We start from the raw sequence: 15,628 nt of genomic DNA on the forward strand, positions 1-15,628 counted from the left end.
AACTCCTCTTCTTCAGCAGTTAAGGTTTGACCCTGGTACCAAGTATTGAGAATATTAGCAAGAAAATGAGCTGGAGATAGTGCTTGTCCCATTCGTTTTTTTAATGCTTGTAATTTAACTCTGTCATTGCATATTTCTCTTTTTAAGATCTCACTCCGTTCCTTCCAAATTTCAACAGTGTCAGCAATAAACCATCTATTTCCCTGCATCTTGTTGAAGGCTACAGAAATAGGCTTCAGGGTACTCAGCATGTGTTCAACATTTCTCTTAAGCCCAATGTTGAGAACTTTGGCTGTGACAGTGCCATCTATTATTTTTCACTATTTTGTTCACAAACTGTCATCAGATTAGGCTAGTTCTTGATATAGTGCTCAAAACAGTCCACTACTGAGTTCCATCGCACATCTTGTGGGAGAGTTAGCTTGGTTCCTCCCACTTCTTTCAGAGCAGCTGCTGCAGAGTGGTTGTTATGGAAGTATTTTGCAATTTCAACAACATTAGCCTTTATTTCTGGAACACTGAAGTCTTTGGCTAGGAGGTGAATCAAATGAGCACTGCAACCATATGTTATTAGCTTGGGACTCTCTTGTAAATAGTTTAGTCTCATCTTGGATACATTTGCAGCATTGTCTAGTACTAAGTCTGTACTAGACATTTGAATTTTTTTTCCACAGTTTGTTATAGCTTTTACTGCTACTTCTTGTAAGTATTCTGCTGTGTGTGCATTTCCTGATGTATCAATTGTTTCTGTAAGGAAGACATTCCCTTCTTCTGTTGTCACACAAGCCCATTCAACAGGATCGTTGTAGACATTGCTCCACCCCTCAAGACTCAGGTTAACAATTTTACTCACTAGACCTTTTGCACACTGCTCAATTTCTCTTTCATATGCTTTATACAGCAATTTGCCTGCCACATCTGCTCTGTTGGGTGGACTGTATCCTGGTCTTAATGACTGAACCATGTTAGTGAAGTGTGGGTTCTCAATCATACAGAAAGGAGAGTTTGTTGCATAAACAAACTCGGCAATTTTTTCATTAATTACCTCTCTTTGTAATCTGCTGGTTCTTATCACAAACTTATCTCTGGTTGTTTCTGGATGATGGAGATTTTTTTTTTCCTTTTTGCTACAGGTGATATACTGTGGCTATGTGACATACATGAAGTGATTGAAACACTATCATAGACCTTAAGGTTAAACGGGACCATTATGATCATCTAGTCTGACCTCCTGCACAATGTAAGCCACAGAATCTCTCCCACCCACTCCTGTAAGAAACCTCTAACCTATGCCTGAGTTATTGAAGTCCTCAAATCGTGGTTTAAAGACCTCAAGGTGCAAAGAATCCTCCAGCAAGTGACCCGTGCCCCACTCTGCAGAGGAAGGCGAAAAACCTCCAGGGCCTCTGCCAATCTGCCCTGGAGGAAAATTCCTTCCCGACCCCAAATATGGCGATCAGTTAAACCCTGAGCATGTGGGCAAGACTCACCAGTCAGCACCCAGGAAAGAATTCTCTGTAGTGACTGAGATCCCACCCCATCTAACATCCCCTCACAGACCATTGGGCATATTTACCTGCTAATAATCAAAGATCAATTAATTGCCAAAATCAGGCTATCCCATCATACCCCATCCCCTCCATAAACTTATCAAGCTTAGTCTTGAAGCCAGATATGTCTTTTGCCCCCCCCCCACTCCCCTTGGAAGGCTGTTCCAGAACTTCACTCCTCTAATGGTTAGAAACCTTCGTCTAGTTTCAAGTCTAAACTTCCTAATGTCCAGTTTATATCCATTTGTTCTTGTGTCCACACTGGTATTAAGCTTAAATAATTCCTCTCCCTCCCTGATGTTTATCCCTCTGATATATTTATAAAGAGCAATCATATCTCCCCATAGCCTTCTTTTGGTTAGGCTAAACAAGCCAAGCTCTTTGAGTCTCCTTTCATAAGACCGGTTTTCCATTCCTCGGATCATCCTAGTAGGCCTTCTCTGTACCTGTTCCAGTTTGAATTCATCCTTCTTAAACATGGGTGACCAGAACTGCACACAGTATTCCAGATGAGGTCTCACCAGTGCCTTGTATAACGGTACTAACATCTCCTTATCTTTACTGGAAATACTTTGCCTGATGCATCCTAAGACCACATTAGCTTTTTTAACGGCCATATCACATTGGCTGCTCATAATCATCCTGTGATCAACCAGTACTCCGAGGTCCTTCTCCTCCTCTGTTACTTCCAACTGATGCATCCCCAAGTTATAACCAACATTCTTGTTATTAATCCCTAAATGCATGACCTTGCACTTTTCACTATTAAATTTCATCCTATTACTATTACTCCAGTTTACAAGGTCATCCAGATCTTCCTGTATGATATCCCGGTCCTTCGCTGTATTAACAATACCTCCCAGCTTTGTGTCATCCGCAGACTTTATTAGCACATTCCCACTTTTTGTGCCAAGGTCAGTAATAAAAAGATTAAATAAGATTGGTCCCAAAACCGATTCCTGAGGAACTCCACTAGTAACCTCCTTCCAGCCTGACAGTTCACCTTTCAGTATGACCCGTTGTAGTCTCCCCTTTAACCAGGTCCTTATCCACCTTTCAGTTTTCATATTGATCCCCATCTTTTCCAATTTAGCTAATAATTCCCCATGTGGAACCATATCAAATGCCTTACTAGGGAGACTTGAATAAAGGGAAGACTTATATGAAGAGCAATTTAGTTTGCCAGTTATCTCCTGTTCCCTGCTGAATTTGCAAATGTTTGAGGAAGCTAACATTGTTAAACCCATTTTCTTTTGTTTGATGCTGTAGTGAAGTCATAACTGATGTTTTGCAAAACAACAACAAAAACAACTTAGGACAAATATGTACATTTAGAGGGGAGTAGTTCCACTTAATCTGCCTTACAGAGTTTGTCACTTTGCATACATTTCAGTGCAGATGCACTTCCCATATAAAAACAATCTATAATTACTGGTGCATCTGCAGTCATTCTTTCCCTGTGGAGATATTGGTGGATATTAATGTATAATATTGTAGTAAAATAAGGCATACATTCTTGGATTTGTGTTAACGTATAATGTCTCTTGTTGTGGTTAAAATACAGCTATATGAACAAATAGACTATAGTCACTTTGCCTGTTCAGTGTATTTGGTGTCTTATATACATTTCTGTTTAACTTGTAGATTTTGGATCTCTGTTTGACTTGGAAAATGATCTTCCTGATGAGCTAATCCCCAATGGAGAGTTAAGCCTTCTAAACAGCAGTGGGAATCTTGTTCCTGATGCAGCTTCCAAACACAAACAACTTTCTGAACTTCTAAGGGGAAACGGTAGCTCTACCCTAAATCCTGGAATTGGAAATGTGAACTCAAATAGCCCTGTCCAGCAAGGAGTTGGTAGCCAAGTCCAAGGGCAGCCGAATAGTGCTAACATTAGTAATCTGGGTGCTCTGGGTAAGAGCCCTTTAAACCAGGGAGACTCTTCTGCTTCAAGCCTGGCAAAGCAGGCAGCCAGCACCTCTGGACCTACCACACCTGCATCACAAGCACTGAACTCTCAAGCACAAAAGCAAGTGGGGATGGTGACAAGCAGCCCTGCAACATCACAGACTGGACCTGGGATATGTATGAATGCTAATTTCAGTCAGACTCACCAGGGCCTTCTCAACAGTAACTCTGGCCACAATTTAATGAATCAGCCTCAGCAAGGACAAGGGCAGGTAATGAATGGATCTCTTGGGGCAGCTGGAAGAGGAAGGGGAGCAGGAATGCAATATTCTGCTCCTTCCATGCAAGGGAATGCAGGCAGTGTGCTGGCAGAGACTTTAACCCAAGTATCACCACAGATGGCTGGTCACACAGGCCTGAACACAGCACAGACAGGAGCAATGGCAAAAGTATGTACATATAACTTTATAAATTCTATCTGTCTAGATGCATATTTTTTCTCCAGGTATCTGAGAAACCGATTTTAGTAACTGATAGAAATTCAGGTGCCTTGAAAGTATGTTTTTTTTTTTCAGTTTTTATTAGGTGTAAATTAGATATCCCTGGTTCATGTAAAACTAAGATACAAGACTTTTTGTAGCGGTGAGTGTAATTTAACTGACTGTGTGCTAAAGATCCTAAACAGATCACATTTCTGAGCGGAAGAGGAAACTTTTGGTCCTGCTTAAGTAATCTATTTATCATGTGAAAATTTTAAAGGTTTCATGCTTACAGTAAGATATGTGTAATTTAAAGAAAATTGGGTTTTGAAGTTACATTTTAAAATTAGCCTAAGACTATAAATTCTATGTATCAAGTCTTTTCAGCAATGAATACGTTTCACTGTTTAAAAAAGATTCTGATTCAACTCTGATTCTCTTATAGCTTATTGCATTCCATTGTGTGTAGTAAGAAAAATAAAAGAGGAAAAATATGCTTTGTGAATTCTGCACTTATCCGTTTCAGGCATTAGAATGTCCTGAAAATGAGACACTAAAAACAGTGATTTTCATTGTACTATCATAAATGAAAATGTCTGTTTAGAATCTCTTTGAAGAAGGCTAAAACTAGGACAAAATCTTGCTAGTAAGTTATTGGAAGAGAAGAATTTAGTGGTCCAAAAAAGAGAAAAGGTGACTTGCTGACCATTTCTGTATGCTTCACTGTAGCAAATAGAAAAAGTGTATATTTAAAGCTAAGCAGATTTAGTACTGATAAAGGTGCTGGACTGACAGGCTTGAAGATATGTACCTGTTTACAGAAAAATTACAGAATAGGCACAGGCAATACAAGCTTCTCCATACTGCCATGTCAGTGTGATTCCATTGAAGTCTTTGGCTTCTTTGCGTAAAGACAGGTACCAATTAGCAGAATTATAGTGACTGTTTTTGTTATGCAGACACCTGTCTGTCAGAGGGCTATGAGACCATCAGAGACAGTACAAGTGTGTGAGTGGCAAGTCACCCATTTATAGCATCCTTTTTCCTCTCTCTCCCTACAGCTGAAGAGCAGAGTCAGAGTTTTTGTATTTATTGCGTTTATTGATCTGGTCTATAACAAATCTCCTATTGGTGGGTGGGGAAAAGTCATGTTTCACAAGTTAAACAAAACTGCTATTGTCAGTCTCCTTTCATATTGGAATCTCAGGGACCCCACTTTTGTATTTTGTTGCTGTAGTTACAACTTTGAGATATTGGAAAAGTGTAAAAGTCATGTGCTAGTTTTGGAGACTGACATCCTATTTAGCCACTGAACACTGAACAAGACAGATTTAATTTCCATTCCCACTCAGTTCTTTACACTTCTGCTGAAACTGCAAACAAGAATGCATTGAGTAGTTTGGTGATGTGGCTACATATCCTCTTGGGTTCTGTTCTGAAGACTGTTCATTTCATATAGGCCACTAGGCTAAACATGACAGAGCAAGAACATGTTTTCTGTGTGAAGTCGTCTAGTCTACCAGCCACTTCACTCCTTCAGCAGCTGGGAGTGCAGAGCTTTCCAGTAAGGAATTTCCCTGGACTCCGTCTGAGGGTTGGGGATTATTTCAGTATCACTCTTGGTTGCAGTGTGTTAAATTTGTTGGTTCGTTGCTGACAGAAGTTGGGGCACAAATTCTTCTCTTCCCCGTTGAGGGATGATTTTCTTTATTTTTAAAGGAAGGGAAGCTTAAAGGTCTAAACAGATTGGCAGCGTGATGTAAAGCTGAGCATACTTATCAGTCTATGGACCTAAACATTTAGATGTGCTTTGTATAAAGATTAACTGCTATAGTTACAGGAAAAGAATGGTTATTGGGAGGTAACTAGAGAAAGGGGTAGGTGATTATTTTCTCTTACTAGATTTGTTTTTCTCTGAAATGTGTGGAAACGGAATGAAAATATCTAATTATTTGGCTTATTTCCATTTTTTTTTAAAAGTAACCCATTGGAGCAGGTTTCTTTAACTTCTACACGGCTGTGTGTTATGTAGGTTATAACTCGCTTGTATGCACTTAGGGTGAAATGGACCTTGGGGCAGAGATCCTTATTTAGGCCCTCTGCCCTGGAGTTAATTTTACCAGTTTTGAATAAGGATGACTTATCTTCCTACTGTATTTTCCACTACCTGCATCCAATGAAGTGGGTTTTAGCCCACGAAAGCTTATGCTCAAATTTGTTAGTCTCTAAGGTGCCAGAAGTACTCCTCGTTCTTTTTGCTGATACAGACTAACACGGCTACCACTCTGAAGCCTGTCACCATGCAAGGCACTGCATTTAGCTGTATGAAGTGGAAATCCATCAACTTCATGAAAAACTTGTACAGATACAGACCGACATCATCTTCCTTTCCAAATGCAAACTGATGGACATCATACCAAAAGGACTGAAGGTAAAAAATCCATTACAATCTACATACCATACAGACTATGCTGACAGATTATGCGACACACTCTCAAAGAAACTGCGGAACCACCTGATCAACATCCTATACAGCAAACGGAAAGATCAAGAATGAGCTCTCAAAACTGGATACTCTCATAAAAAAACAACCTTCCGCACAAACTTCCTCGTGGCTTGGCTTTACAAAAACTAGACAAGTCATTTACAACACACACTTTGCTTCTCTACAAAGGAAAAAGGACACTAAACTATCTAAATTATTACATGCCACAAGGGGCCACAACAGTGGTTCCCTTAACCCACCCAACAATATTGTTAATCTATCCAGTTAGATTCTTCTGCTGTATGTCCTATCTTGGGGCCTCTCCTTCTGCCCCTCCACCCCCATCGAACGTGATACAGTTCTGTGGTGACCTAGAATCCTACTTTCGATGTCTCCGACTCAAGGAATATTTCCAAAACACCTCTGAACAGCATACTAACCCACAGAAACCTTCCTACCAACACTACAAAAAGAAGGATTCTGCGTGGACTCTTCCTGAAGGTCGAAACAACAGACTGGACTTCTACATAGTGCTTCCGCCGACGTGCACGGGCTGAAATTGTGGGAAAACAGCATCACTTGTCCCATAACCTCAGCCGTGCAGAACACAACGCCATCCACAGCCTCAGGAACAACTCTGACATCATAATCAAAAAGACTGACAAAGGAGATGCTGTCGTTATCATGAATAGGTGAGAATATGAACAAGAGACTGCTAGGCAGCTCTCTAACACCACATTCTACAGGCCTTTACCCTCTGATCCCACTAAGGGTTACCAAAAGAAACTACACCATCTGCTCAAGAAACTCCCTGAAAAAGCACAAGAACAAATCTGCACAGACACACCCCTAGAACCCCTACCAGGGGTATTTTATCTGCTACCCAAGATCCATAAACCTGGAAATCCTGGATACCCCATCATCTCAAGCATTGGCACCCTGACAGCAGGATTGTCTGGCTATGTAGACTCTCTCCTCAGGCCCTACACTACCAGCACTCCTAGCTATCTTCGAGACACCACTGATTTCCGGAGGAAACTACAGTCCATTGGTGATCTTCCAGAAAACACCATCCTGGCCACCTATGGATGTAGAAGCCCTCTACACCAACATTCCACACAAAGATGGACTGCAAGCCGTCAGGAACAGTATCCCCGATAATGTCACGGCAAACCTGGTGGCTGAATTTTGTGATTTTTGTCCTCACCCACAACTATTTCATATTTGGGGACAATGTATACCTTCAAGTCAGCGGCACTGCTATGGGTACCCGCATGGCCCTACAGTATGCCAACCTTTTTATGGCTGACTTAGGGGAAGAGAGCTGAGGAAGCGTTGTTCTAACGCCCCTACTCGTGCTACATTGATGACATCTTCATCATCTGGACCCATGGAAAAGAAGCTCTTGAGGAATTCCACCATGATTTCAACAGTTTCCATCCCACCATCAACCTCAGCATGGACCAGTCCACACAAGATCCACTTCCTGGACACTACAGTGCTAATAAGCGATGGTCACATAAACACCACCCTATACCAGAAACCTACTGACCGCTGTACTTACCTACATGCCTCCAGCTTTCATCCAGACCACACAACACGATCCATTGTCTACAGCCAAGATCTAAGATGCAACCGCATTTGCTTCAACCCCTCAGACAGAGACAAACACCTGCAAGATCTCTATCAAGCGTTTTTAAAACTACAGTACCCACCTGCTAAAGTGAAGAAACAGATCGAAAGAGCCAGAAGAGTAGCCAGCAGTCACCTACTACAGGACAGGCCCAACAAAGAAAGTAACAGAATGCCACTAGCCATCACCTTCAGCCCCCAACTAAAACCTCTCCAGCGCATTATCAAGGATCTACAACCTATCCTGAAGGACGATCCCTCACTCACAGATCTTGGGAGACAGGCCAGTCCTCGCTTACAAACAGCCCCCCAACCTGAAGCAAATACTCACTAGCAACCACACAACGAAAACACTAACCCAGGAATCTATCCTTGCAACAAAGCCCGTTGCCAACTCTGTCCACATATCTATTCAGGGGACACCATCATAGGACCTAATCACATCAGCCACGCTATCAGAGACTCGTTCACCTGCACATCTACCAATGTGATATGTGCCAGCATGTGCCAGCAATGCCCCTCTGCCATGTACATTGGCCAAACCAGACAGTCGCTATGCAGAAGAATAAATGGACACAAAATCAGATGTCAAGAATGACAACATTCAAAAACCAGTCAGAGAACACTTCAACCTCCCTGGCCACTCAATTACAGACCTCAAAGTTGCAATGCTCCAACAAAAAAACCTTCAAAAACAGACTCCAACAAGAAACTGCAGAATTGGAATTAATTTGCAAACTGGACACGATTAAATGAGTCTATAATGACCCATCCACTTTCAATCTTTATTCAAGCCTATTTCCCCAGGCTAATTTTTCCCCCTACTGTTACTCAGACTTTCTTGTCAACTGTTTGAAATGGGCCATCGTGATTATCGCTACAAACTTTTTTTCTCCAGCTGATAATAGCCCACCTTAATTGATTACTCTCGTTATAGTTGGTATGGCAACACCCATTTTTTCATGTCCTTTGTGTATATATATCTTCCTACTGTATTTTCCACTGCATGCATCCAATGAAGTGGGTTTAGCCCACGAAAGCTTATGCTCAAATTGTTAGTCTCTAAGGTGCCACAAGTACTCCTCGTTCTTTTTATCAAGCTGAATGGAGGTCATGTGACTTCTGTTTTTTTTATTCTGTGATGCCATTCTATTTTCATTTTTTAAAAAGAACTTATCAGTACCGCTCGATTGCACATATGCTCCTGCCCTCCTCATGCACAGAGCAGGGGACACAAAGGTGACATGGCTGCTGCCTCCCTCTCGGTTCCTTCTTACCGCCTGTGGTGGGAGTTGGAGCTTCCTGTGTCACTCGTGAGCCTTGGTTAACCAGTTTAGAAAGAGAGATTCTCATTTGGTATATAGTTCATTTAATTTAGTTATAGTATTAGTTAGTTGATAGTTTTTTTTTTGTTTTTTTTTGGTATGCAGTAATCCCTTGGATTTAAACAATGTGCCACGTGCAGGGCTTTTATCCTTATCACTGGTAGACACAATAGTTACCTGATTTGTTTTGGTGAGGGATCTATGCCCTCTCTGTACCATGCTCCCCATGAGAATGAAAAAATAGGAATTTCCGCCTTAAGGTTCATCATCTTAAAAAAGTGACATATCCCTCTTCAGGGCCTGACCCTCACAACGAGAAAGCAGAGAGCTCCTCTACGGGGAGTGCCCTATTTGGTTGCCACTACTTTGAAGCCTCTTTCGGGTGAGGAATGTAGATCTTCCTCCTCTCCCGCAGCTTCCTCAGAGTGCTCAAAACCTTCTGAAGCTGATGGGCCATGCTCCTTATCTCTCAGAAAAGCACAAAAATAGTCCCCTGGTACAGAGTCGCAGTCTGGTTGTAAGCAACACACTCACCAGAAATCTGAGGTGGCACTGTCAAATACGGATCCAGTGGGGCTGCCAAACATTTCACAAAGACAAGGTTTCTCTTAGGCATAAAGTTGGGGTCTGGTTATATCTGCGTTCCACTTCAATCAGACCATTCATCTTCTGGTATGTGTTCCAAAACCTTGCTCTAGTAAAGTCATTGAGAAGCTCCCTACTTTGGATGTTGGAGAGCTCTATCCATGTGGTCCACAAAAGTTTTTTAGGTTATCTCCTAGACTCTTTGTAGGCTCATTCTACCCCAAACTCTTTAGTAGTTCGGCAAATGAACAGTCAAGGAAGTTGTTCCCCAGGTCTATACTGAAATACAGGGAATTTAAGAGATTGGATTTATATAGTAAAAGGCCTATACTACTGTGAGCCTTCAAATGAAGGTGTCATACTATCAGGCTTTATTGGCTAAGTATTCCTTTATTAATTGGTCAGGAATTTCTGTATTCACAAACCAGTTGTCAAAGGATTATAAAGAGCAGTTCTTGATCATTGCCTCTGAAGGTCACCTCACTGCCTGGACATCTCTCAAAGGCTATCAACGCATCTAACGTGGCTTTATGTTCAGTGGCAACAGGCATTTCAGAGGTGTTCTTCTTGGTTGCAGGCCACCAGCATCCAAAAGGAATGCTTGGACTTGCTATTTGAGGGCACCACATTTTGTTTTTTCAGAAGACCAATGATGCCATGCACATGTCAAGAGTCCCATAGAACTCTTCACGCTCTGGGAGTTTATACCCTAGTGACAAACACGACAAGCACAGCATAGACCTTGCTACTATTCAAGTCTTCAGGATGTCCCTAGATGGAGATATAAACTTCCTACATATCACCTATCAGCTTTGTTCACAGCAGGCCCTTCTCCTAGATCTTGGCTTCATTAGGGTCATCTTGTCATCACAGTTGTGGACAGCATAGAGACTGTAAATCATCTTAAAAAAAATTTGACATCTCCCTTCATCCCCCAGTTTGGAAATATCTATCTTTCTTTTACAGGGAAAGGACAGCAATCCTTTTCGACAGTTGGGATTTCAGCACTGTGCAGGAGGGAAATGTTATCTAGTTCATTTCCGAACCCTTCCCAAACCCCGCTTCCCATCCCTTTTCTGGGACCCATTTCACAAGGCTATATTCATGTTAAGAGACTTTTAGTCTCTTTTTGATCAGAGAGCAATAGCAGAAATTACTTACCAACACAGAGGGAAAGGGTTTTATTCCCGCTATTTCCTGATTCCCCAAAAGGGAGGCTCTTTGGCTCCTCCTAGATATAAGAAAGTTGAATATATTAATCAAGAAAATCAAGTTCAAAATGGTTACCCTTGCATCTATTATCCTATCCATAGTGATGAGGGATTGGTATGCTCACTTTCTGTTGCCAGGATTGAAGGATCTTTGATACGAAGTAGGGAATGTGCACTACCAGTATGCGGTTCTGCTCTTTATTGAAAGAAGTAAAGTGGAACTGGTTACAGACTAGCGTGTATATCGCTGCATTTCTGACTTTATCAAGCTCTGTTATAATCTAGCAAATGTTGTTCTTCCTTCTAGAATAACAGCCCATTCTACAAGGGTTCATTCCAGTTCATCAGCCTTCTTGAGTTACATACTGATGTGGACATTGGCAAGGCAGCAATGTGGTCATTGGTAGATACCTTCTCCAGACACTGTTATCACTCATGCTTTTCCAGGCAATGCCAATTTTGGCAAGTCAGTGCTACCGTCTCTCTTCATGTAATCCAAAGTTTCATCACCTGTAAGGGAATAGCTGATGAGTCACCTTCACTGGAATGTATATGTGCACAATCACTTGAAGGATTGAAAATGGTTTCTTTCCTGTTCCGTAACTACAGTTCTTTGAGATTGTTATGCATACATACATTATACAATTGTCCCACTATCCCCCTAGTTCAGGTATTAGACGACTGTGTGAAGAAACAAGGAGGCAGCACCATGCCCCTTTATGCCCTCTGCTCACTGCACAAGGATGCATTTGTCTCCTAGTGGTACTTCTGGCAAAAGTCTCTAACTTGAGTTAATTGGGTGCATATAAACCTACACTGGAATGTGTATGTGCACAAGATATCGCAAAGAGCAGTTAACATACAGGGAAGTAACTGTTTTCTTGCACCATAGCTTTTAGTTTTGAGGGCCTTTCAGGATTGCTCTGCTCTGACCACCTCTTTCCATTTTTCTTCTCACTGGTGTCAGTCACAGTAGTTCATCCCATGTTAGTGAAGCTTTTTTGGTTTGTTTTCTTTTTCCCATGGTTTTTCCCTCTATGATAGAGGGGAAAATTTGAGAAAGGCAGAAAGTGCCTCTATGAACTGTTTTGAAGCTGAAGCTTGTTCTGAAGGGAAGTGGAAGTTGGATTGGCATTTACATTGAGCTACATCACTGTGCCCTTGGGATCACACATGTCCTATCCATCCACATTAATGTGTCCTGGATTCTCCTAAGATCTTGGAGGATAAAGCTTGCCTTTGAATCAGAACTAGAAAGGTGCATGGTGAGTGATCGGACAGTAGGCCTCCAGACCTTTAAGAAAAGAACATTTTTTTCCCATGCTCTTCACTCCTTGGCTATTCAGTCCCAGGAAGATGTTGCCAAATTAAAAGGATATTGGAGAAGAGCAACAAAAATGCCTAGGCAGTTGCAAAGGGATTTACTTACATGGGACAAATATAAGCAAGATGTGCACAGACTGGCTAAACAGTCTTAACACCTAGCAGTTAATATACTGGAAGAATATCAGCACCAAGAGTAAATATTTAGATACAATTAGAGCTAATGTGTTGAACATCAGGAAAAATTTCATCACATGAGATCTGTTAGGCTGGGAGATGTTGTCCCAAGTGCAGTGGTTGGAAAGCATGATCACTTGGACCACTTTAAAACAGACAAAACAAAGCGTTATAAATATACGGTAAGGGAACAATCTTGTAGTCTCCGTGGAATGACCTAGATTAACTAGTGTTCTTCTTTGAATAGTGTCCCTATGGGTGCTCCACTGTAGGTGTATCTGAGCCTCTAATCGGAGAATTTAGGTAACTGTGTCCGTTCAGCCTACACATGCGCTCTCCCTCCCTTGTGATCTGCCTCCAGGCTATCTAGTACTGCGCAGGTGAACCTCCCTCAGTTCTTTCTCGGCCGCCTTTAGCCAGGCACGGTGTAAGCAGTAGTCCCTTCCTTCTTGGCATTGATAAGTGTTTAGTAGAAGCAGTAAATGTTCTTAGACTTTCCGCTTTCGTGTTTTTTTTTTTTAATTTTTCACATTTCCTGCCCTTGTTCAGGGGGGATCACCTTCTCATGGACATTTAGTAGTTGAATTAAGTTTTTCAGTTCTTTAAATAAAAAAACAAAAACCATACCTTTCACGTTTCCCTGCCTTTTGCGGGTGATTGTCCCAGGAGAGGCATGCCTGGTTCCCCTGGCTTCAAGAAGTGCCTCTTTTGCAACGAGGCAATCCCAATAATGGACAGATACTTTCATTGTATCCGGTGCCTGGGGGGGACACACACATTCTTTCCGCCAGAAGCTAAAGGCGAGATCTCATAAGAACCGGGAGCTCAAGTTAAACTTCTAATGGAGGGTTCTCTTCAGCCGCTGACTGAACCCAGTTCTCCAGGACGAAGATTGTCCACAGAGCCTTCAACATCCAGAGGGGTAGAGTTGTGAAAGAAGTTGTCTGATTCCCCTCCCGTCCCCTCTCCCCCGCAAAGCCTCTAGAAAAAGGGCTCCAAGCCCTCAAACGTCAATCCTTGGCCAGACAGAGGGGATCCCCGGTGTGCTTGGCCACCTTGTTACTGACGGCTCCGAAGCACAGTACCCAGAAATATCAGGGAACTGCCTGTATGAGCTCTGCGGCACTGCCTAGGGACCTGATGGGCAAAGGTGTGGAGGCAATGTCACCACCTCCCAGAGATAAAGACAGAGACCGAACAGTCTCTAAAAGATCAGCACAGACAAAACCATCCTTGTTCACAGAGTGTGGCAAAACACCCCTCATTGTAGCGTTCCTCCCATAAACAACTTGATACCAATGAGTTGACACCGACACTCCTCAATGGTACTGAGTGTATCAACAGTATTGCAAGAGTTCTGTTCTTGAGGGACCTGGCAGTCACCGAAGAACCGGAATCCCCACTACTTGGCACCAGAGCCCTGGTTCCAAGCATGTCTAGGTCCCCTGAATCACAGCTAACACTGGGCCATTTACCCACAATGCCCCAGTCAGCACCACCCTTCTCCAGCGAGGAATCTGTCATCTTGGTCACTGTCCATCTTTCCCTGTTCTCTCAAAATGTCCCACCATTGCAACATCAGGGACCTCCCCAACTGTTCCCTTATGCCAACCTTCAATCCAGTATAGTCCATCGTGAGTGCCACCGCTACCATTTCCATCCTCTTCCCCCCTTGGCCGTATTGGGATCCATGGGTGATGTATGGATTTATACCTTGCGAGCATCCTTTGTCTCTCATAAAGAATCCATCAGGTGGTCCCTACGGCTTCAGTGTCCAGGGGGCCAGAGCCTGAGGAAGAAACTTTTGAAGGGCAGGAGGCCAGACTTTGAAGTGGAGACTACCCCACCAGCAAACTTCAGACTCAGCCATATGAGGCTGTGAAGCCCCCTCCTTCATCACTAGCTGATGACTTGAGGCTCTTTCAGGACCTTACTAAGAGGGTGGCAGTTGACCTTCAAATTCCCCTACAGGTTGTGACAGATACACACCACAGGGTGGTAGATATTCTACACACTTAACAAGGTGCTCCTGGATCCTTCCAAGGTCATCTGGCAGACACCAGCTTCCATTGCACCAACGTGCAAGAGCTGAGAAGAAGTACTGTGTCCCCACTAAAGAGGCAGACTCTCTCTCTACGCACCCTCAACCTAACTCTATTGTTGTGGATGCAGTTAATGCACAGGGAAAACAACATCATGCCAAATCAACTCCTAATGATAGACTGGAAGATGCTAGACCCCTTTGGGAAGAAGGCGTACATGTTGGTGACCTTACAATTCAGGCTGCCGTACTACAAGCCGTAATGGCTAAGAACGAATACATAAATTATGGGAAACTCAGCATATTTATTGACTGCTTGCCGGAGGTGCAAAAAGAACAATATCAAGCCATTGTTAAATAGGGTCAGTTAGTAGCTAGAATAGTGCTACAGAAGGCCCTGGACGCAGCAGATATGGTGGCCTGCTCGGTCTTGATGGCAATGGTAATGAGACAAGCATCCTGGCTACACCTCTCCAAGGAAGTGCAGATGATGGTCAAAGACTTCCTGCTTGAAGGGCCCAAACTCTTTGCCAATAAGACTGATGTGTCACTTCACATGTTAAAGGCCTTCAGGGCTATGCTCTGCTCCCTGGGAATCTACGCAGTGGGGCAGAAGACAAAATATGGCTCACAACCACCTCACAGATCCCAAACACCTGAGTTCCCACTGTCGAAGTAGTAGTACAAGTCACAGCGTAAGACCCAGGATGCAAGAGGAAACAGTCACCCAGTTCTCAACCTCTCAACCCTCATCCTCTAAATATCGGTTTTGATGCTTTAGTTGAGCCCCTGAACAGCAGCAGCCGTTGTTGTAAGGGATGGTTATCTATGGACCTTCCATGTCCCTTCGGAAGTTGCCTGACCCTCTTCCATAGGGTTGGGAGAACATCACCTTTGACAAATGGGTCTTGG

General features: G+C 42.8%; 1 protein-coding gene across 11 annotated transcripts in view; it reads left to right on the plus strand.

Annotated features, from left to right (window-relative positions):
- Positions 1 to 15,628, plus strand: part of CREBBP (CREB binding protein) — a 180,609-nt gene that overhangs the window by 22,637 nt on the left and 142,344 nt on the right. For all 11 annotated transcript variants that reach the window (XM_042854095.2, XM_042854098.2, XM_005306180.5 and 8 more), the window contains exon 2: positions 3,195 to 3,907. In XM_042854095.2, the coding sequence (XP_042710029.1) occupies positions 3,195 to 3,907 (713 nt within the window). The remainder of the gene's footprint in view (positions 1 to 3,194; positions 3,908 to 15,628) is intronic.

Source organism: Chrysemys picta, chromosome 10, assembly GCF_011386835.1.
Source record: "Chrysemys picta bellii isolate R12L10 chromosome 10, ASM1138683v2, whole genome shotgun sequence".
In the NCBI taxonomy this organism is placed as follows: Eukaryota; Metazoa; Chordata; order Testudines; family Emydidae; genus Chrysemys; species Chrysemys picta.